Genomic DNA, 23,945 nt, shown 5'->3' with positions numbered 1-23,945 from the left:
AGCAGCCCAGGAAAAGAAGTCTGTAACATACAACAGATAAAATATTAGATTGGCAGAAAACTTATTCACAGAGACCTGGCAGGCCAGAAAGAGCTGGCATGATATATTCAGAGCACTAAATGAGAAAAACATGCAGCCAAGAATACTATATCCAGCTAGGCTATCATTGAAAATAGAAGGAGAGATAAAAAGCTTCCAGGACAAACAAAAACTGAAAGAATTTGCAAACACCAAACCAGCTCTACAGGAAATATTGAAAGGGGTCCTCTAAGCAAAGAGAGACCCTGAAAGTAGTAGACCAGAAAGGAACAGAGACAATATGCAGTAACAGTCACCTTACAGGCAATACAATGGCACTAAATTCATATCTCTCAATAGTTACCCTTAATGTAAATGGGCTAAATGCCCCAATCAAAAGACACAGGGTATCAGAATGGATAAAAAAACAAAACCCATCAATATGCTGCCTACAAGAAACTCATTTTAGACCTGAAGACACCTCCAGATTTAAAGTGAGGAGGTGGAAAACAATTTACCATGCTAATGGACATCAGAAGAAAGCAGGAATGGCAATCCTTATATCAGATCAATTAGATTTTAAGCCAAAGACTATAATAAGAGATAAAGAAGGACACTACATCATACTCAAAGGGTCTGTCCAACAAGAAGATCTAACAATTTTAAATATCTATGCCCCTAACGTGGGAGAAGCCAACTTTATAAACCAACTAATAATAAAATCAAAGAAACACATTGACAATAATACAATAATAGTAGGGGACTTTAACACCCCCCCTCACTGAAATGGACAGATCATCCAAGCAAAAGATCAACAAGGAAATAAAGGCCTTAAATGACACACTGGACCAGATGGACAACACAGATATATTCAGAACATTCCATCCAAAAGCAACAGAATACATATTCTTCTCTAGTGCACATGGAAACATTCTCCAGAATAGATCACATCCTGGATTATAAATCAGGTCTCAACTGGTATCAAAAGATTGGGATCATTCCCTGCATATTTTCAGACCACAATGCTCTGAAGCTAGAACTCAATCACAAGAGGAAATTTGGAAAGAACCCAAATACATGGAGACTAAACAGCATCCTTCTAAAGAATGAATGGGTCAACCAGGAAACTGAAGAAGAATTGAAAAAATTCATGGAAAGAAATGATAATGAAAACACAATGGTTCAAAATCTGTGGGACACAGCAAAGGCAGTCCTGAGAGGAAAATATATAGCATTATAAGCCTTTCTCAAGGAACAACACCTAACCCTACACTTTCTCAAATTCCTGTATTTCTCAAATACAACACCTAACCCTACACTTAAAGGAGCTGGAGAAAAAACAACAAAGAAAGCCTAAACCCAGCAAGAGAAGAGAAATAATAAAGATCAGAGCAGAAATCAATGAAATAGAAACCAAAAAACAAACAAACAAACAATAAAAACCAAAAACAATAGAACAAATCAATGAAACTAAGAGCTGGTTCTTTGAAAGAATTAATGAGATTGATAAACCACTGGCAAAAATTATCAAAAAGAAAAGAGAAAGGACCCAAATAAAATCATGAATGAAAGAGGAGAGATCACAACCAACACCAAAGAAATATAAACAATTATAAGAACATACTATGAGCAACTCTACACCAACAAATTTGACAATCTGGAAGAAATGGATGAATTCCTAAAGAAATATAAACTGCCACAACTGAACCAGGAAGAAAAAGACCCATAATCAGTAAGGAGATTGAAACAGTCATCAAAAATCTCCAAACAAACAAAAGCCCAGGGCCAGACGGCTTTCCGGGGGAATTCTACCAAACATTTAAAGAATTAATTCTTATTCTTCTGAAACTGTTCAAAAAAGAAATGGAAGGAAAACTTCCAAACTCATTTTATGAGGCCAGCATCACCTTGATCCCAAAACCAGACAAGGATCCCATCAAAAAGAGAATTACAGACCAGTATCCTTGATGAACACAGATGCAAAAATTCTCACCAAAACACTAGCCAATAGGATCCAACAGTACATTAAAAGGATTATTCACCATGACCAAGTGGGATTTATTCCAGGGCTGCAAGGTTGGTTCAACATCCGCAAATCAATCAATGTGATACAATACATTAATAAAAGAAAGAACAGGAACCATACGATACTCTCAATAGATGCTGACAAAGTACAGCATCCCTTCCTGATCAAAACTCTTCAAAGTGTAGGGATAGAGGACACATACCTCAATATTATCAAAGCCATCTATGAAAAACCTACCGCAAATATCATTCTCAATGGAGAAAAACTGGAAGCTTTTCCGCTAAGGTCGGGAACACGGCAGGGACGTCCGTTATCACCACTGCTATTCAACGTAGTACTAGAAGTCTTAGCCTCAGCAATCAGACAACAAAAAGAAATTAAAGGCATCCAAATTGGCAAAGAAGAAGTCAAACTATCACTCTTTGCAGATGATATGATACTCTATGTGGAAAACCCAAAGACTCCACTCCAAAACTGCTAGAATTTGTACAGGAATTCAGTAAAGTGTCGGGATATAAAATCAATGCACAGAAATCAGTTGCATTTCTTTACACCAACAACAAGACAGAAGAAAGAGAACCCAAAAGCATAAGATACCTAGGAATAAACATAACCAAAAAGCCAAAGAATCTGTACTCAGAAACCTATAAAGTACTCATGAAAGAATTTGAGGAAGACACAAAGAAATGGAAAAATGTTCCATGCTCCCGGATTAGAACAACAAATATTGTGAATATGTCTATCTACACATTTAATATAATGTGTAATTATATTAGAAATCTACACATTTAACATAATCCCTATCAAAATCCCATCCATTTTTTTCAAAGAAATGGAACTAATCCTAAAATTTATATGGAACCAGAAAAGACCTCGAATAGTCAAAGGAATATTGAAAAAGAAAGCCAAAGTTGGTGGCATCAGAATTCCAGACTTCAAGCTCTATTACAAAGCTGTCATCATCAAGACAGTGTGGTATTGGTACAAAAACAGATACATAGATCAATGGAACAGAATAGAGAGCCCAGAAATAGACCCTCAACTCTATGGTCAACTAATCTTTGACAAAGCAGGAAAGAATGTCCAATGGAAAAAAGACAGCCTCTTCAATAAATGGTGTTGGGAAAATTGGCAGGCGAGAATTCTACCACTGAACCACCAATGCTGCACTGGTGTTGGGAAAACTGGACAGCCACATGCAGAAAAATGAAATTGGACCATTTCCTTAAACCACAAACGAAAACAGACTCAAAATGGATGAAGGACCTCAATGTGAGACAGGAATCCATCAAAATCCTTGAGGAGAACACAGGCAGCAACCTCTTCGACCTCAGCCACAGTAATTTCTTCCTAGGAACATCACCAAAGGCAAGGGAAGCAAGGGCAAAAATGAACTATTGGGATTTCATCAAGATCAAAAGCTTCTGCACAGCAAAGGAAACCGTTAACAAATCCAAAAGACAATTGACAGAATGGGAGAAGATATCTGCAAACGACATATCAGATAAAGGGCTAGTATCCAAAATCTATAAAGAGCTTAGCAAACTCAACACCGAAAGAACAAATAATCCAATCAAGAAATGGGCAGAGGACATGAACAGACATTTCTGCAAAGAAGACATCTAAATGGCCAACAGACACATGAAAAAATGCTCCACATCACTCGGCATCAGGGAAATACAAATCAAAACCACCATGAGATACAACCTCACACCCGTTAGAATGGCTAAAATTAACAAGTCAGGAAATGACAGCTGCTGGCGAGGATGCGGAGAAAGGGGGAACCCTCCTACACTGTTGGTGGGAATGCAAGCTGGTACAGCCAATCTGGAAAACAGTACGGAGGTTCCTCAAAAAGTTGAAAATAGAGCTATCCTATGACCCAGCAATTGCACTACTGGGTATTTACCCTAAAGATACAAACGTAGTGATCCGAAGGGGCATGTGCACCCGAATGTTTATAGCAGCATTTTCCACAATAGCCAAACTATGGTAAGAACCTAGATGTCCATCAACAGATGAATGGATAAAGAAGATATGATATATATATACAATGGAATACTATGCAGCCATCAAAAGAAATAAAATCTTGCCATTTGCGAAAACGTGGATGGAACTAATAGAGGGTACTATGCTTAGTGAAATAAGTCAATTGGAGAAAGACAACTATCATATGATCTCCCTGATATGAGGAAGAGGAGATGCAACGTGGGGGGTTTGGGGGGTAGGAAAAGAATAAATGAAACAGGATGGGATCGGGAGGCAGACAAACCATAAGAGACTCTTAATCTCACAAAACAAACTGAGGGTTCCTGGGGGTCGGGGGGTCGGGAGAGGGTGTTAGGTTATGGACATTGGGGAGGGAATGTGCTATGGTGAGTGCTGTGAAGTGTGTAAACCTGGCAATTCACACCCATACCCCGGAGGCTAATAATACATTTATATGTTTATTTAAAAAATTAAAAAAAAAAACTATTTCAAAATTACTTCAATAATGTATGTTAAATTTCACATGTAATCCTATAACATATTAAATGTACCTAACTAAAACATGTAAATGAGTTTCTTCATTTAATAACAATCACACTGCCTATTAATACAACTAATAATTGTTTATAAGCCAAAAGATAATAATAAATTTCTACTCTATCAAGGAAACAGAGGATTTGTTCTTTCCCATATATTTTTGTCTAAAGAAGCTGTATGTATGCATATAACTATTTTGTTATACTCTACTCAAAAAGTAAAATATGTCATCTTGTTTTATAATTTCATGTTAATAAAGAAATGAATTTTCAGAGATGAAACTGGCCAATAAGCTAAAGTTGTTCTACATTTCTGCTAACGTAAAGATTATACTGTAACACAGTTATTCAGGAAGTGCTACATAGTATATTAGTCAATAATGCAGTATCTGAATAGAGAATTTCTGATTTTGAAATCACATTTTCATTTAGTAAGTGTAAATATTCTGGAAAACTATTTAGATTGCCTGTGTCTCAGTTCTCCCATATGTGAAAAGTAGTAATAAAATACCTACTTCATAATGCTAGAGGAAAGATCAACTGAATTAATAAAAATCCTTGGTACAATACCTGGCATATAGTAGATATAATATAATGAATAGGATTGTACTTTTATATCATGTATAGAGGAGTTGGTCAACATAAGTGAATTTTCCCAGACAGCTGAAATTTACCATTAAAGTATCAAAATCTCTTTTTCCTTTAATAATTTTTTATGAAAAATGATCCAAAAACATGGAATTGAATTTCCACTTCCAGGACAAATAGACTTTTAGGGATGAGAAATATCTCCTCCCTTAAACAACTAGAAAACAATACAAAGTATATGAAAACAAAAACTTTCAGACATTGGACACAAGGTAGAGGAAGACATAATCCATAAGTAAAGGAAAACAAAAGAGATGAGACTTAGAATAATCCCAGCTTTCAGTGCAAAGAAATAACACTCAGGAATTTAAATGGCATTCTAAATAAGAAATATCAGTATCCCTTATATAAAATAAAGAATTATAGTCAGTTGAGAAGATGGTTTAATTTTTGGCATATACATGATGGCTTAAATATAGTGACATTCATTTCCAAAAAGCTTCTAAGCATTTGAAGAATTACAGAGCACTTATACAGAGAGTGAAGCAAGATAATTGCTGTAGGAGATTGGTTATAGGTGAAAATGTCTTAAAAGATTTAAGGAAAAAATGTCTTTTTAAATCGAAAAAATACAAATGAATTTTCTCTGCAGGTGACTATCCATGAGAGTATGTTAGAAACAGATCTTGTCCTTTCTGGGTCCACATAGCTAAGTACTTTGGAACATAAATCATACTTCGAGACAAGTACGTAAAACACTGATACATATGAAAACATTCACAATTTCCTACTTTTTCCCAAAGAATATCTGAATAAAGTAGTATTTAAAATGAAGTTCTGCCAGCTATAACCATGAACTAAAGCACTAAAACATTTTAAAATTTCAACTATATTATCTAACTCTACCTATTAATATAATTAAAGAAAAAATGAAAGTTTTCATTAGTGATATGGATGATATTTTGACTCCAGCTTATATGTAGAGAATAATCTGGGACTCCACTCCCATGGGGTGATGAGACACATAGACTTGCCAAATTAATACATTTTCTAATTTGTCACAGTGCTAGCTGCAGTTCTTCACAAAAAGTTGCAATGTAATGCTTGAACATGAAGTAAAATACTGTTTGCAGACTTCGACTTACTTTTGTTACAGAGAATACTCTACCTTTCACACTAAGGAGCATGATGATGGGGTAAAAACTGATGGGGGAGGTCTCTGTCAGAAACTGTATCTGAAATACAAACTGCCTTAAAAATAGATGCAAGTGGGGCGCCTGGGTGGCTCAGTGGGTTAAGCCTCTACCTTCAGCTCAGGTCGTGATCTCAGGGTCCTGGGATCGAGCCCCACATCAGGCTCTCTGCACGCCGGGAGCCTGCTTCCCCCTCTCTCTCTGTCTGCTTCTCTGCCTACTTGTGATCTCTCTCTCTGTGTTGAATAAATCAATAAAATCTTAAAAAAAAATAGAAGCAAGTAATGCCCTAAAGTAATCTCTTAGCACAAATGTACTCAAGATTAAAAGCAGACTTGGCATAAGCAATCTCTACTCAGCATATCATCTGGATGCTTGAGCCTCAAGTTGAAAAGCATTCCATTTTGTTTGTTCAAAAGGAAAGTCAGCACTACAAGTGTTGTGAAAATCTTTCAAAATGTTTCTCCACTTGAGATTATCTATAGGAAGTTCCACAGGAGAAAGCCCTGGAAAATACTATGTCAGACAGTTCATTCTCAGCCACAGGCTTACTAATCAGATTGCACTGATTTTAGAAATGGAAGGCAGATCCAAGGATGAATTGGTATCTCTGGTAAACAAGGCCCAGGAGACACTAATTCACTAATTCAAGTAAATTCCCTCATATATGGTGCCAACTTATTCACCCATCCAATAATCTCACTTCAGGGCGCCTCGGTGGCTCAGTGGGTTAAGCCTCTGCCTTTGGCTCAGGTAATGGTCTCAGGGTCCTGGGATCGAGCCCCACATCAGGCTCTCTGCTTCCCCCTCTCTCTCTGCCTGCCTCTCTGCCTACTTGTGATCTCTCTCTGTCAAATAAAGAAATAAAATCTTTAAAAAAAATTTCACTTCATATCTACTACATTCTGAATATCATATCAAGTTCTTAAATTTATCAGTGAAAAATAACATCAAAATTCCTAATGGTGGTGTTGGTGGTGATGACAGCAGACAAAAAAGGTCATAATAAAAATTACATAGTGTGTTAGAACTTGGTAAGTGTTAATGGGAAAAGAAATATTAAAGTATCCTATTTTTTGGCAACATTGTGTGTTAACTATAATTTTTTAAAGTATTATATTTTCTCTATTAATATATGTAAAACAAGAAATCTCTCCTTGGTGTCTAAAACTATGTCGAAGTGCTGAGAAGAGACAGGAGGAAATGTAGGGGTAGCAGAAAAATATGAAACATAACATCATGTTTAAGGTATCTGGCTGTCCTCATTTTTTCTCAATTTAGATCAGAATCCAGCAGCTCTAGGCCCTTTCCAATGAAACTGGAGGCCAACAAGAAAAGGAATAAGAATATACAGAGGAGAACCATTTTAAGTGAGATTGAGCACTGGTCTTCACATGGCTGGCTGGCTCGTTCTTATCCAGATCTCACCTTAAATTACACACTTGTCTAAAACACTCTCTGAAGTAGGTGCTGTCTCCCTCATTCTGTATTTTTATATGAACCTATTTCTTTCTTTTTTTTTTTTAAAGATTTTATTTATTTATTTGACAGAGAGATCACAAGCAGGCAGAGAGGCAGGCAGAGAGAGAGGAGGAAGCAGGCTCCCTGCTGAGCAGAGAGCCCGATGCGGGGCTCGATCCCAGGACTCCGAGATCATGACCTGAGCCGAAGGCAGCGGCTTAACCCACTGAGCCACCCAGGCGCCCCTGAACCTATTTCTTTTATACTTTAGCCTGAAACTACCTTATTTTATTAGTTGATCATTAGTTAAAATGTCTTTCTTCACTAAGATGTAAGCTCCATGAGAATAGTAGCCTTGTTCATATTGTTCATAGCACTGTTATAATACCTAGAACAGCATTTGGTACATAGTAAGCATTTACTAAAAGTTTGCTAAATAAATGAATATAGTGAATAACAAAATTTAGCATGAGAGTATTCTTAGGACTCCATACATCCTTAAGTGCCATGAGAGGAAGTAGGTATAGATGTTATTCTGAAAAATATTTTTGAATTTTTAAGTATTTGAATTTCTTTCATAAATCAGTAATCATATAGACTATAACTATCTGCTTATTACAGATCATAATATATTATTTTTCCTTAAAAAACTGATGTTTTTATACAGCTCAAAAGATAGAAAATATGTGCTCCTTTTATAAAAAATGTTTTTATTTATTTTTAGTCATAGAAAAATTTTATAAGGTCTACCATTTACAATTTTAGCTATAATATTTTGAAATCAGGGTATCAGAAATGATTTCTTAATATGTATTTTCACCTCACCTTCTTAATTTCAACAATAAACATTTTTAAACCTATTGGCTTCTAGAAATTTCTTTCAGTAGGTGAATTGCATCAGACTGCAATCTTATCTAAAATAGGTGGCATTACCTGAAATATTATTTTTTAAGCCAATGAAAAAACAAGACTGCTTTAAAAAAGTGATCATTTATACAATTTTATTTAGAAAACGGTGACTCAGATTAATACCAATAACAACACTGTAACTTTGTAGTGTCCCTGAGAGTATATCTCCTAAGGATATAGAATATTTTTGACTCTAAAATCTGTTAGGATCTAATTGGAAAGATTTCTATTGGCTGATGCCATTGCTAGAACATGGCCCTTTACAGATAATCAATATGTTCCATTTTGGTTCTGTGGTCTTGCCCATGAAAAATATGAGAAGTTCACTCAAGGTGCATTGAAAGTTTTAAACTTTAGCCAGCATAAATGCACCACTGAAATTCCTTTTCCTATAATGATATTATTCAGGTTATCCCATAATTATTCAAAGAAAATTAATCAAGATCAAGAGACCAATTATGGTAAAATGGTAAAATTTCATAATAACCTAATTCTCTCCAAGTTTTTAAAAAGCTCCAAAACAAGTGACATGCTAAAAAACTGAGTTAGCCAAAACTGTAACAACAGTGATGTTGATAATATATTTTAACCATTTGATCTTACATGCAAATTCATATTGAAAACATGTCTAAAATCTAAAACCTGAATTTAAGATATGCTACATTTTTCATTAATTAATAATAATTAATAATCAAAATGATAAACATTTTGAGTTTATGATTTGATGAAGAAATCTCCATTAAATATCTTTGGATAGAGAAGTAAATTAATAGCTTGATATTTACCACAAAATGTCAGAATTTGTTAAGAGAGAAAAAAATGTTAATTTGGAGGACAAATTGGTGTGTTTGTGCAAAATGTCAGCCTGCCATAAATAAACTCCGCTATAATATGAGATAAACAAAAATGAAAATATAAAGGGATATGCTGAAATCATCAAATTCGTTTAACAAACTGAAAGTAAAGGAGAAGTTCTTCAAACCATTGTTTAGATCACAGTCTTTCAAAATGATGACATAAAAGCATACTTACATAATGGAAGTTAGTCAATTATTGATATGTCAAAGACAAGCTATGTTTCAGCCAAGCAATTCAAGATCTTGTGGTTTTATATATCCAATTTTTTTAAATAAATAAAAGCAAACTGGAGCTTAAGTTAGCTATTACTGGATAAAATCAACCATGATAATCTATTCCAGATAAGCATAAAATTCCTATAGATCATTAACATGATGTTTATTAATGTAATAATCTGTATCATTCCTGATAAAAAATATTTCAAAATATAGAGCTAAATGGAAAAGAAATGATTTTTTTTAAAGATTTTATTTATTTATTTGTTAGAGAGAGAGAGAGAGCATGAGCACAGGCAGACAGAGTGGTAGGCAGAGGCAGAGGGAGAAGCAGGCTCCCCACTGAGCAAGCAGCCCGATGTGGGACTCGATCCCAGGACGCTGGGATCATGACCTGAGCCGAAGGCAGTTGCTTAACCAACTGAGCCACCCAGGCGTCCCAAGAAATGATTTTTAAAACCATAAAGCCTATTTCTGGATATAAACATGTGAAATGAACATACCAGCCAATTCTGCATAAAAATTACACAAATTTCTGATTATACATTCCTGAACATTGTTTAAAAAAATTAATGGGTTTAATTCTTTTTAGAGAAAATAATTGCCTCACCTTTCTCATAACTTTCCTCCTGGTTTAATGCAAAAACAGAAATGATTTCCCTGTCTTCAACTCAGAACGCTCTGGTCACTCCTCACCCAGATGACAAAATGTTCTTTTTAAAACTGAAAAATATTTCTGTAATTCCCCTTTCCACAATTCTACACTCTCCTGACAAATATCGTCATTATTAACCAATGTTCAAAATGTATTCAGATATCCTATTTTTATTCCTGGATTCCATCCAGGATAACAAATAACATCTAGTCATTATGTCTCTTTAGGTCCTCTTGGCCATGACAATTTTTCAGACTTTGTTTTATATTATTTTCACAGTTTTGAGGAGTAATAGTAAGGTATTTGGTGGAATGTACATCAAGCAGCATTTGTGAAGTGTTTTTTATGATTAGGCTGAGGTTACGGAGTTTTTAAAGGAAGACCAAAGAAATTAAAGTGCAATTTTTATCACTTCATACTAAAGGTACAGACTATCAATGTGACTTATTTCCGCTGCTGTTAACATTGTTGACCTGGCTGAGACAGTGTTTGTCAAGGGTTTGGTTTCTCCTGTAAAATTACTCTTTTTAATACTTTTCCATATTGCACTCTTTAGAAAGTGGTTCTCATGCACATTTAAGAAGTGGGAAATTAACAGGCTACCTTCTTTGACACATGTTATTTACATATATTTGGAAACATGTGAAATTTGTCCATTTATTTATTTATTTATATCAGTATGGTATCATGTATGCCTATTTTATACTTTACAGTATGATCCAATATTACCTTCATTGTTGCTGAAACTGTTCCAGCTTTGGCCATCGGGAGTTCTTTCATTTGATTCTTGTATCCTTTTGAAATATTCCCATAATTGCCTTCTGATATTTATTTTAACACTTCCTTATTTTCTGGCACCATAAAATACTCCAAGATCATTTTCAGCATTTGCTACCCTAGTCCTTGAATCAACCATTTCTTCCAAGTAGTTTCTTTACAGGAGAATGGTATTAGAAACCAAATCCTAGGCAGTAGGCTTGCTTGCTGATACTATGTTGTCATTGTTTCTAGGCCTTCTGGGCTCACAGAACAAGGAAATATATGTGTGTTTATTAACCTGTGGATGTACACATATTTATAAATATTTCTACACATATAATCATGTTTTTCTGTATTAAGCTAACCATGAGTTCATACAGATGTCTATACATGCTTTTTTTTTAAGATTTTATTTATTTATCTGACAGACAGAGATCACAAGTGAGCAGAAAGGCAGACAGAGAGAGAGGGAGGGAAGCAGGCTCCCCACTGAGCAGCGAGCCCAATGCAGGGCTTGATCCCATGACCCTGGGATTATGACCTGAGCCGAAGGCAGAGGCCTTAACCCACTGAACACCCAGGTGCCTCTATACATGCTTTTAAGACAACTTTCATCAGATAGAGGAATATTATATATGATAAATATATATATTTATATATCTAGAAACATAGATTTCTAGAAGCTGATTCTGTTAAAAGATCAACAAAGTTCATAAGTCTCTAGTCAAATCGAGTAAAATAAGTCACAAATTACCAATATCAGGAATGAAAGAGGGGACATTACTAGACCTACAGAAATGAAAAGGATAATAAGGTAATTTTTCAAACAAACGAATTCCCATAAATTCAATATCCTTGGTGAAATGGAAAACTTCACTGCAATACACAACATAATATAGCCCTCTTAAGGAAAAAATAGGTAAACTAAGTAGCTATTAAGCACATTAGATTTTTAATTTAAAACCTTGAAAGAACACAACCAAAAAAGCAAAATAATCAACTATAGGCATATGAGTTCATTGGAGAATTCTCAATATTTAAGTAGTACCTCATCTACACACCCTATTTTAGAACACAGAAAAGGAAATAACACTTTCATTAACACTTAATTTGTGAGACCAGCACTATTCTGAGGAAAAAATCAGACAAAGTCATTATAAGGAAAAAAAAAATCTAGACACAAATATCTTTCATTAATATAGAAGCAGAATAAGATCTCAATAAATATTAGCAAATTGAATCCAGCAATATATAAAAAGGATAATAAATCAATACCAACTGTGGTTTATCCCAGAAATGCAGAACTGGTTCAACGTTCAAAGTTAATCACTGCAATTGACCAAGCCAAAATTCTAAAAGTGAATTACCAGAAAACTATTCCGCAAGATACAGAAACATATTTGAAACAATTCAACACCAATTATTGATTAAAAAATTATCAGTAAAATAATATAGAAGAAAACTTCTCAAAGAACTTCTTGGAAAACCTTTAGCTAACATAATAATTAATGGTGAAGAATGGAATGCTTTCCTTTTAAGACTGGCAACAAGGTGAGTGGAGGAAGCAGGATGGTGAAGGAGTAGGAGCTGAAATAGCATTAGGTCCCAGGAGTTCAGCTAGATAGTTATCAAACCATTCTGAACACCTCCAAACTCAACAGGAGATAGAAGAGAAGAAGAGCAGCAATTCTAGGAACAGAAAATTGACAACTTTCTGGAAGGTAGTACATGCAGAGAAATGAATCTGAAGCAACAGGAAGACAGACTGCGTGGGAGCGGCCATCTCCTGGCAAGGAGTGGAGCAACGGAGCACAAAATCAGAACTTTTAGAAATCTGTTCCACTGAGGGACATCACTCCAGAGGCTAAGCAGGGGTGGAGCCCTCAAGGGGACACTGTGGTCTCAGGACCGGTGAGGTCACAGAAAGATTCGGGATGTCTGAATGTGGCAGATTTCCCAGGAAACAGAGCAGGGAAGCCAGCTACAGAGACAGAGCCGAGAAGTGAGCTCTCAGATCGGGGTTACCTTAAGCTGTGATCAAAGGCACACTTGAGCCACTGCTCTTCAAGCAGGGACCCCACAGGTGGCAGATCTGGAGAGACTTCCTCCTTCCTCCTCCAGGAGGAGCAGAGCAGGAGCATGTGGCAGGAATCTGCTGGGTTTGGAGACTCCAAATGGGGCTGTGTCCCAGAGATAGAAACGCTCGGTCCCAGGTCAGGTAAGCCCGGAGCACAGCCAGAGACCAGGGACAGGGGAGGAATTGGCTGCTTTTCTCTGATGGTGCACTGAGGAGTGGGACCTGAGCTCTCAGCTTCTCCAGGCCAGAGACTGGGAGGCCACGATTTTCATTCCCATCCTCCAAAGATCTACAGAAATTGTTCAGGGAACAAAAGCTGCAGAGAGTGAACCCAAGCTGATTACTTAGCCTGGCCCCTGGCAAGGGTGGTGCAATTCCACCCTGGGCAAATTACACCCTGTGAGAATCTCACCCTGTGAGAATTACAGCAACAAGTCCCTCCCCCAGAAGATCAGCAAGAGCATCCACCCAAGACCAAATTCGCAAATCAACAAATCAACAAGAACTGCAGAGCTGCAGAGCTAGAGGAAAGCAACACATAGAATTCATGGCTTTTTTCCATGATTCTTTAGTATTACAAAGTTAAATTTTTTTAATTTTATTTTTTCTTATTCTATTTTTTAACTTTTCCTCTTTCCTCTTTTAATGTTTATTAACTATTGTATCTTATCGATACCTTTTGAAAAAATCTTTTAAAATTTTCATTATTATTGTCATATTTTATCTCTTTATTGTATTTAACCTTATTTTTTGTATACATATACTTTTTATTCTTTAAAATTTTGGGGATTCAATTTCTTCTAATTGATTAAAATACACCCTAAATCTAGCTCAAGCCTGATCACATTTTTTTCTTCTTTTTCCAACCAACTTAACTTCTAAATTCCTTTTTTAGAATCTTTTTAAATTTTCATCTTTACAATCATAGTCCAACCCTTCATTGTGTTTACCCTTATTTGTGTGTGTGTGTGTGTGTGTGTGTGTGTGTGTGTATGACTTTTTCTTTCCTTAAAATTTTGAGAGGTAGTTTCTTCTAAGAGACCAGAATACACCAAAAATCAAGTGGGTGTCTCTGTTCCATTCACTAGTGTGTGTGTGTGTGTGTGTGTGTGTGTGTATACACACACACACATCCCCCCATTGTTGGTTTGCATATATTTTTATGCGGTTTGCCACCCTTTTAGAATTTTACTCTCTCATTCATATATTCTTATCTGGATAAAATGACAAGGCAGAAAAACTCACCACAATAAAAAGAACAAGAGACAGTACCAACAGCTAGGGAACTAATCAATATGGACATTAGTAATATGTCAGAACTAGAATTCAGAGTGACGATTACCAAGGTGCAAGCTGGGCTAAAGAAAAGCATGAAAGATATTAGAGAAACCCTTTCTGGATAACTAAAATCCATTTCTGGAGAAATAAAAGAACTAAAATCTAACCAAGTTGAAATAAAAAAAAGCTACTAAGGAGGTGCAATCAAATATGGAGGCTCTTACTGCTAGGATAAATGAGGCAGAAGAGGGAATTAGTGATATAGAAGACCAAATGATGGAGAATAAAGAAGCTGAGCAAAAGAGAGACAAACAACTACTGGAACACGAGGGGACAATTCGAGAGATAAGTGATACCGTAAGATGAAACAATATTAGAATAATTGGGATCCCAAAAGAAAAAGAAGGGTGGGGAAGAAGGTATATTGAAGCAAATTATAACAGAGAATTTCCCTAATATGGCAAAGGGAACAAGTATCAAAATCCAGGAAACAGAGACAACCCCCTTAAAATCAACACAAATAGGCATATACCCTGTCATCAAATAATAATACTTACAAGTCTTAGTGACAAAGGGAACATCCTGAAAGCAGCTCAGAAAAAAGGTTTTTAATATACAATGGTAAAAATATTAGATTGGCAGTAGATTTATCCACAGAGACTGGTAGGCCAGAAAGGACTGGAATGATATATTCAGAGCACTAAATGAGAAAAACATGCAGCCAAGAATACTATATCCAGCTAGGATATCATTGAAAATAGAAGGAGAGATCGAGCCCTGCTTCCCCCTCTCTCTGCCTGCCTCTCTGCCTACTTGTGATTTATGTCAGATAAATAAATTTGAAAAAATCTAAAACAAACAAACAAAAGTAATAGACCAGAAAGGAACAAAGACAATATACAGTAACAATCACCTTACAGCAATACAATGGTAGTAAATTCATATCTTTCAATAGTTACCCTAAATGTAAATGGGCTAAATACCCCAATCAAAAGACACAGGGTATCAGAATATATTAAAAAAAAAAAGACCCATTGATATGCGGTCTACAAGAAACTCATTTTAGAAGCAAGACATCTCCAGATTTCACATGAGGGGGTAGAAAACAATTTACCGTGCTAATGGACAACAAAAGAAAGATACTTAGATTTTTAAGCCAAAGACTATAATAAGAGATGAGGAATGGCACTATACCATACTTAAAGGGTCTGTCCAACAAGATCTAACAATTTTAAATATCTATGGCCCTATCATGGGAGCAGCCAATTATATAAACCAATTAGCAACAAAATCAAAGAAACACATCGACAAGAATACAATAATCGTAGGGGACTTTAACACCCCCTCACTGAAATGAACACATCATCTAAGCAAAAGATTAACAAGTAAATGAAGGCCTTAAATGACACACTGGACCAGATGGACATCACAGATATATTCAGAATACTCCATACCAAAAAAACAGAACCTACATTCTTCTCTAGTGCACATGGAACATTCTCCAGAATAGATAATACCCGGGTCACAAATCAGGTCTTCACCAGCACCCAAAGATTGGGATCATTCCTCACATATTTTCAGACCACAATGCTCTGAAACTAGAGCTCAATCACAAGAGGAAATTTGGAAAGAATGCAAATACATAGAGGCTAAAGAGCATCCTACTAAAGAATGAATGGGTCAACCAGGAAATTTAAGAAGAATTGAAAAAATTCATGGAAACAAATGATAATGAAAACACACTGGTTCAAAATCTGTGGGACACAGCAAAGGTGGTCCTGAGAAGAAAGTATATACAGATACAAGCCTTTCTCAAGAAACAAGAAAGGTCTCAAGTACACAACCTAACCCTACACTTACAGGAGCTGGAGAAAGAACAGCAAAGAAATCCTAAAACCAGCAGAAGAAGAGAAATCATAAAGATCAGAGCAGAAATCAATAAAATAGAAATCAAAAGAACAATAGAATAGATCAATGAAATTAGAAGCTGGTTCTATGAAAGGATTGATAAAGATTCTATAATAAGATTGATAAACTCCTGGCCAGAGTCATCAAAAAGAAAAGAGAAAGGCTCCAAAATAATAAAATCATGAATGAAAGAGGAGAGATGACAACGAACACCAAAGAAATACAAACAATTATATGAACATGTTATGAGCAACTATACGCCAGCTAATTTGACAATCTGGAAGAAATGGATGCATTCCTAGAGACATATAAACTACCAAAACTGAACCAAGAAGAAAAAGAAAACCTGAACAGACCTATAACCAGTAAGGAGATTGAAGCAGTCATCAAAAATCTCCCAACAAACAAGAGTCCTGGCCCAAATGGCTTCCCAGGGGAATTCTACCAACATTTAAAGAAGAATTAATACCTATTCTCCAGAAACTGTGCCAAAAAATAGAAAGGCAAGGAAAACTCCCAAACTCATCTTAAGAGGCCAGCATTACCTTGATCCCAAAACCAGACAAAGACCCCATCAAAAAGGAGTACAGACCAATACCCCGATGAATATAGATGCAAAAATTCTCACCAAAATACTAGCCAATAGGATCCAACAGTACATTAAAAGGACTATTCACCATGACCAAGTGGAATTTATTCCTGGGCTGCAAGGTTGGTTCAACATCTGTAAATCAATCATTATGATACAATACATTAATAAAAGAAAGAACAGGAACCATATGATACTCTCAATAGATGCTGAAAAAAACATTTGACAAAGTACAGCATCCTTTCCTGATCAAAACTCTTCACAGCATAGGCATAGAGGGTACATACCTCAATATCCTCAAAGCCATCTATGAAAAACCCACAGTGAATATCATTCTCAATGGAGAAAAACTGAGAGCTTTTCCCCTAAGGTCAGGAACACGGCCGGGATGTCCACTATTACCACTGCTATTCAACATAGTAATAGAAGTCCTAGCCTCGGCAATCAGACAACAAAAGAAATAAAAGTCCTCCGAATCGGCAAAGAAGTCACTCTCACTCTTGCAGACAATATGTTACTTTATGTGGAAAACCCAAAAGACTCCACTCCAAATCTTCCAGAATTCATACAGGAATTCAGTAAAGTGTCAGAATATAAAATCAATTCACAGATATCAGTTGCACCAATAGGTGTTCTGTATTGGTATTCTGTACACCAATAGGTTTGGAAGAAAGAATATTGTGAAAAATGTCTATGTTACCTGAAGCAATCTACACATTTAATGCAATCATTATCAAAATACCATCAATTTTTTGCAAAGAAATGGAACAAATAATCCTAAAATTTATATGGAAACACAAACAACCCCAAATAGCCAGAGAAATGTTGAAAAAAGAAAACCAAAGTTGGCAGCATCACAATCCCAGACTTCAAGCTCTATTACAAAGCTGTCATCATCAGGACAGTATGGTACTGGCACAAAAACAGACCCATAGGTCAATCGAACCAAATAGAGAGCTCGGAAATGGACCTTTAACTCTATGGTCAACTAATCTTTGACAAAGAGAAAGAATATCCAATGGAAAAAAGACAGTCTCTTCAACACCTGGTGCTGGGAAATTTGGACAGCCACATGCAGAAAAATGAAACTGGACCATTTCCTTACACCACACAGAAAAATAGATTTGAAATGGATGAAAGACCTCAGTGTGAGACAGGAATCCATCAAAATCCTTAAGGAGAATATAGGCAGCAGACTCTTCGACCTCAGCCACAGCAACTTCTTCCTAGAAAAATCGCCAAAGGCAAGAGACGCAAGGGCAAAAATGAAGGGACTTCATCAAGATCAAAAGCTTTTGCACAGCAAAGAAAACAGTCAACAAAACCAAAAGACATTGAAAGAATGGGAGAAGATATTCACAAATGACATGTCAGATAAAGAGCTAGTATCCAAAATCTATAAAGAACTTATCAAACCCAACACCCAAGAACAAATAATCCAATCGAGAAATGGGCAGAAGTCATGAACAGACATTTCTGCAAAAAAGACATCCAGATGGCCAACAGACAAATGAAAAGTGCTCAACATCTCTTGTCATCAGGGAAATACAAATCAAAACCACAGTGAGATACCACATCATGGCAGTCAGAATGGCTAAAATTAACAAGTCAGGAAATGGCAGACGTTGGTGAAGATGCAGAGAAAGAGGAACTCTCCTACGCTGTTGGTAGGAATGCAAGCTGGTGCGGCCACTCTGGAAAATAGTATGGAGATTCCTCAAAAAGTTGAAAATAGAGGTACCCTATGACCCAGCAATCGCACTACTGGGTATTTACCCTAAAGATAAAAATGTAGTGATCTGAAGGGGCACATGCACCCGAATGTTTATAGCAGCAATGTCCACAATCGCCAAACTATGGAAAGAACCTAGATGTCCATCAACAAATGAATGGATAAAGAAGATGTGGTATATGTATACAATGGAATAGTATGCAGCCATCAAAAAAAGTAACCTTGCCATTTGCAACGACATGGATGGAACTAGAGGATATTATGCTGACTGAAATAAGTCAATCAGAGAAAGATAATTATCATATGATCTCTCTCATATGAGGAATTTAAGAGGAAGTTCAGGGAGGTAATGGTCAGCTAGATAGCTTATCTAAAGATCACAAACACCTACAAATCCAACGGGAGATCGAAGAGACGAAGAACAGCAACTCTAAAAACAGAAAATCAACCACTTTCTGCAAGGTAGGACTGGCGGAGAAGTGAATCCAAAGCGACGGGAAGATAGACCGCGGGGGGAGGGGCCGGCTCCCGGCGAGCGGCGGAGCAACGGAGCAAAATCAGGACTTTTAAAAGTCTGTTCCGCTGAGGGACATCGCTCCAGAGGCTTAACTGGGGTGAAGCCCAGGCGGGGTAAGCGCGGCCTCAGGTCCCGCAGGGTCACAGAAGGATCGGGGGTGTCTCAGTGTCACAGAGCTTACCGGTATTAGAACGGGGAAGCCGGCTGCAGAGACAGAGCCGAGGAGTGACTCTCAGCTCGGGGTTGCCTTGAACCGGTCGCAGGCTCGGTCGGCTCTGAGCGCGGCCGGAGGCCAGGGTGACGGGAGTCATTTGGCGCTGTTCTCTGGGGGCGCACTGAGGAGTGGGGCCCCGGGCTCTCGGCTCCTCCGGGCCAGAGACCGGGAGGCCGCCATCTTTATTACCGTCCTCCGGACTCTACGGAAAGCGCTCAGGGAACAAAAGCTCCCGAAAGCGAACCCGAGCGGATGACTCAGCGCGGCCCCGGGTAAGGGCGGTGCAACTCCGCCTGGGGCAGAGACTCTTGAGAATCACTACAACGGGCCCCTCCCCCAGAAGATCTACGGGAAACCCAGCCAGGACCAAGTTCACCTACCAAGGAGAACGGCGGAATTCCAGAGGAGAAGAAAGCAAAGCACGGAACTCATGGCTTTCTCCCCATGATTTTTTAGCCTTGCAGTTAATTTAATTTTTTTTTTCTTTTTCAATTTTTTTTTCTTTTTTTCTTCTTCTGCTAAATTTTTTTTAACTTTTACCGTTTTCTTTTTTTTAACGTTTTTTAAATAGTTTATCTAATATATATATATTTTTTCCTCTTTTTATATTTTTTCTTTATCGGCTTCCTTTTTTTTAATAGTTTTTTTTTTCTTTCTTTCTGAACCCCTTTTTATCCCCTTCACAATTTTTATCCCCCCTCACAATTCAGGATCTCTTCTGATTTGGCTAAAGCATATTTTCCTGGGGTTGTTGCCACCCTTTTAGTATTTTACTTGCTCCTTCATAAACTCTTATCTGGACAAAATGACAAGGCGGAAAAATTCACAACAAAAAAAAGAACAAGAGGCAATACCAAAGGCTAGGGACCTAATCAATACAGACATTGGTAATATGTCAGATATAGAGTTCAGAATGATGATTCTCAAGGTTCTAGCCGGGCTTGAAAAAGGCATGGAAGATATTAAAGCAACCCTCTCGGGAGATATAAAAGCCCTTTCTGGAGAAATAAAAGAACTAAAATCTAACCAAGTTGAAATCAAAAAAGCTATTAATGAGGTGCAATCAAAAATGGAGGCTCTCACTGCTAGGATAAATGAGGCAGAAGAAAGAATTAGCGATATAGAAGACCAAATGACAGAGAATAAAGAAGCTGAGCAAAAGAGGGACAAACAGCTACTGGACCACGAGGGGAGAATTCGAGAGATAAGTGACACCATAAGACGAAACAACATTAGAATAATTGGGATTCCAGAAGAAGAGGAAACAGAGAGGGGAGCAGAAGGTATATTGGAGAGAATTATTGGAGAGAATTTCCCCAATATGGCAAAGGGAACAAGCATCAAAATCCAGGAGGTTCAGAGAAACCCCCCTCAAAATCAATAAGAATAGGTCTACACCCCGTCACCTAATAGTAAAATTGACAAGTCTTAGTGACAAAGAAAAGATCCTGAAAGCAGCCCGGGAAAAGAAGTCTATAACGTACAATGGTAAAAATATTAGATTGGCAGCAGACTTATCCACAGAGACCTGGCAGGCCAGAAAGAGCTGGCATGATATATTCAGAGTACTAAATGAGAAAAACATGCAGCCAAGAATACTATATCCAGCTAGGCTATCATTGAAAATAGACGGAGAGATTAAAAGCTTCCCGACAAACAAAAACTGAAAGAATTTGCAAACACCAAACCAGCTCTACAGGAAATATTGAAAGGGGTCCTCTAAGCAAAGAGAGACCCTAAAAGAAGTAGATCAGAAAGAAACAGAGACAATATACAATAACAGTCACCTTACAGGCAATACAATAGCACTAAATTCATATCTCTCAATACTTACCCTGAATGTTAATGGGCTAAATGCCCCAATCAAAAGACACAGGGTATCAGAATGGATAAAAAAACAAAACCCATCTATATGTTGCCTACAAGAAACTCATCTTACACCCGAAGACACCTCCAGGTTTAAAGTGAGGGGGTGGAAAAGAATTTACCATGCTAATGGACATCAGAAGAAAGCAGGAGTGGCAATCCTTATATCAGATCAATTAGATTTTAAGCCAAAGATTATAATAAGAGATGAGGAAGGACACTATATCATACTCAAAGGAACTGTCCAACAAGAAGATCTAACAATTTTAAATATCTATGCCCCTAACGTGGGAGCAGCCAACTATATAAACCAATTAATAACAAAATCAAAGAAACACATCGACAAGAATACAATAATAGTAGGGGATTTTAACACTCCCCTCACTGAAATGGACAGATCATCCAAGCAAAAGATCAACAAGGAAATCAAGGCCTTAAATGACACACTGGACCAGATGGACATCACAGATATATTCAGAACATTTCATCCCAAAGCAACAGAATACACATTCTTCTCTAGTGCACATGGAACGTTCTCCAGAATAGATCACATTCTTGGTCCTAAATCAAGTCTCAACCGGTATCAAAAGATTGGGATCATTCCCTGCATATTTTCAGACCACAATGCTCTAAAGCTAGAACTCAATAACAAGAGGAAATTTGGAAAGAACCCAAATACATGGAGACTAAACAGCATCCTTCTAAAGAATGAATGGGTCAACCAGGAAATCAAAGAAGAATTGAAAAAATTTATGGAAACAAATGATAATGAAAACACAACAGTTCAGAATCTGTGGGACACAACAAAGGCAGTCCTGAGAGGAAAATATATAGCGGTACAAGCCTTTCTCAAGAAACAAGAAAGGTCTCAGGTACACAACCTAACCCTACACCTAAAGGAGCTGGAGAAAGAACAAGAAAGAAACCCTAAACCCAGCAGGAGAAGAGAAATCATAAAGATCAGAGCAGAAATCAATGAAATAGAAACCAAAAAAACAATAGAACAAATCAACGAAACTAGGAGCTGGTTCTTTGAAAGAATTAATAAGATTGATAAACCCCTGGCCAGACTTATCAAAAAGAAAAGAGAGAGGACCCAAATAAACAAAATCATGAATGAAAGAGGACAGATCACAACGAACACCAAAGAAATACAGACAATTATAAGAACATACTATGAGCAACTCTACGCCAACAAATTTGACAATCTGGAAGAAATGGATGCATTCCTAGAGACATATAAACTACCACAACTGAACCAGGAAGAAATAGAAAGCCTGAACAGACCCATAACCAGTAAGGAGATTGAAACAGTCATCAAAAATCTCCAAACAAACAAAAGCCCAGGGCCAGACGGCTTCCCGGGGGAATTCTACCAAACATTTAAAGAAGAACTAATTCCTATTCTCCTGAAACTGTTCCAAAAAATAGAAATGGAAGGAAAACTTCCAAACTCATTTTATGAGGCCAGCATCACCTTGATCCCAAAACCAGACAAGGATCCCAACAAAAAAGAGAACTACAGACCAATATCCTTGATGAACACAGATGCAAAAATTCTCGCCAAAATACTAACCAATAGGATTCAACAGTACGTTAAAAGGATTATTCACCATGACCAAGTGGGATTTATTCCAGGGCTGCAAGGCTGGTTCAACATCCGCAAATCAATCAATGTGATACAACACATTAATAAAAGAAAGAACAAGAACCATATGATACTCTCCATAGATGCTGAAAAAGCATTTGACAAAGTACAGCATCCCTTCCTGATCAAAACTCTTCAAAGTGTAGGGATAGACGGCACATACCTCAATATTATCAAAGCCATCTATGAAAAACCCACCGCAAATATCATTCTCAATGGAGAAAAACTGAAAGCTTTTCCGCTAAGGTCAGGAACACGGCAGGGATGTCCGTTATCACCACTGCTATTCAACATAGTACTAGAAGTCCTAGCCTCAGCAATCAGACAACAAAAGGAAATTAAAGGCATCCAAATCGGCAAAGAAGAAGTCAAACTATCACTCTTCGCAGATGATATGATACTCTATGTGGAAAACCCAAAAGACTCCACTCCAAAACTGCTAGAACTTGTACAGGAATTCAGTAAAGTGTCAGGATATAAAATCAATGCACAGAAATCAGTTGCATTTCTCTACACCAACAACAAGACAGAAGAAAGAGAAATTAAGGAGTCCATCCCATTTACAATTGCACCCAAAACTATAAGATACCTAGGAATAAACCTAACCAAAGAGACTAAGAATCTATACTCAGAAAACTATAAAGTACTCATGAAAGAAATTGAGGAAGACACAAAGAAATGGAAAAATGTTCCATGCTCCTGGATTGGAAGAATAAATATTGTGAAAATGTCTATGCTACCTAAAGCAATCTACACATTTAATGCAATTCCTATCAAAGTACCATCCATTTTTTTCAAAGAAATGGAACAAATAATCCTAAAATGTATATGGAACCAGAAAAGACCTCGAATAGCCAAAGGAATATTGAAAAAGAAAGCCAAAGTTGGTGGCATCACAATTCCGGACTT

The 23,945-nt window shown here is 37.0% G+C and overlaps 1 protein-coding gene across 5 annotated transcripts in view; it reads right to left on the bottom strand.

The window, feature by feature from the left end:
* ATRNL1 (attractin like 1) overlaps positions 1–23,945 on the bottom strand; it is an 817,982-nt gene that overhangs the window by 443,252 nt on the left and 350,785 nt on the right. The window contains exon 25 of one of the 5 annotated variants that reach the window (XM_047702613.1): positions 6,815–6,856. The exons of the other annotated variants lie outside the window; for them this stretch is intronic. Within the exon in view, the coding sequence (XP_047558569.1) occupies positions 6,830–6,856 (27 nt within the window). The 3' untranslated portion in view covers positions 6,815–6,829. Of the gene's footprint in view, positions 1–6,814; positions 6,857–23,945 lie in introns of those variants that run through there. 5 annotated transcript variants of the gene reach the window in all.

This window comes from Lutra lutra, chromosome 14 (genome assembly GCF_902655055.1).
Source record: "Lutra lutra chromosome 14, mLutLut1.2, whole genome shotgun sequence".
Lineage (NCBI taxonomy): Eukaryota > Metazoa > Chordata > Mammalia > Carnivora > Mustelidae > Lutra > Lutra lutra.
This window is presented reverse-complemented; position numbering and strand designations above follow the sequence as displayed.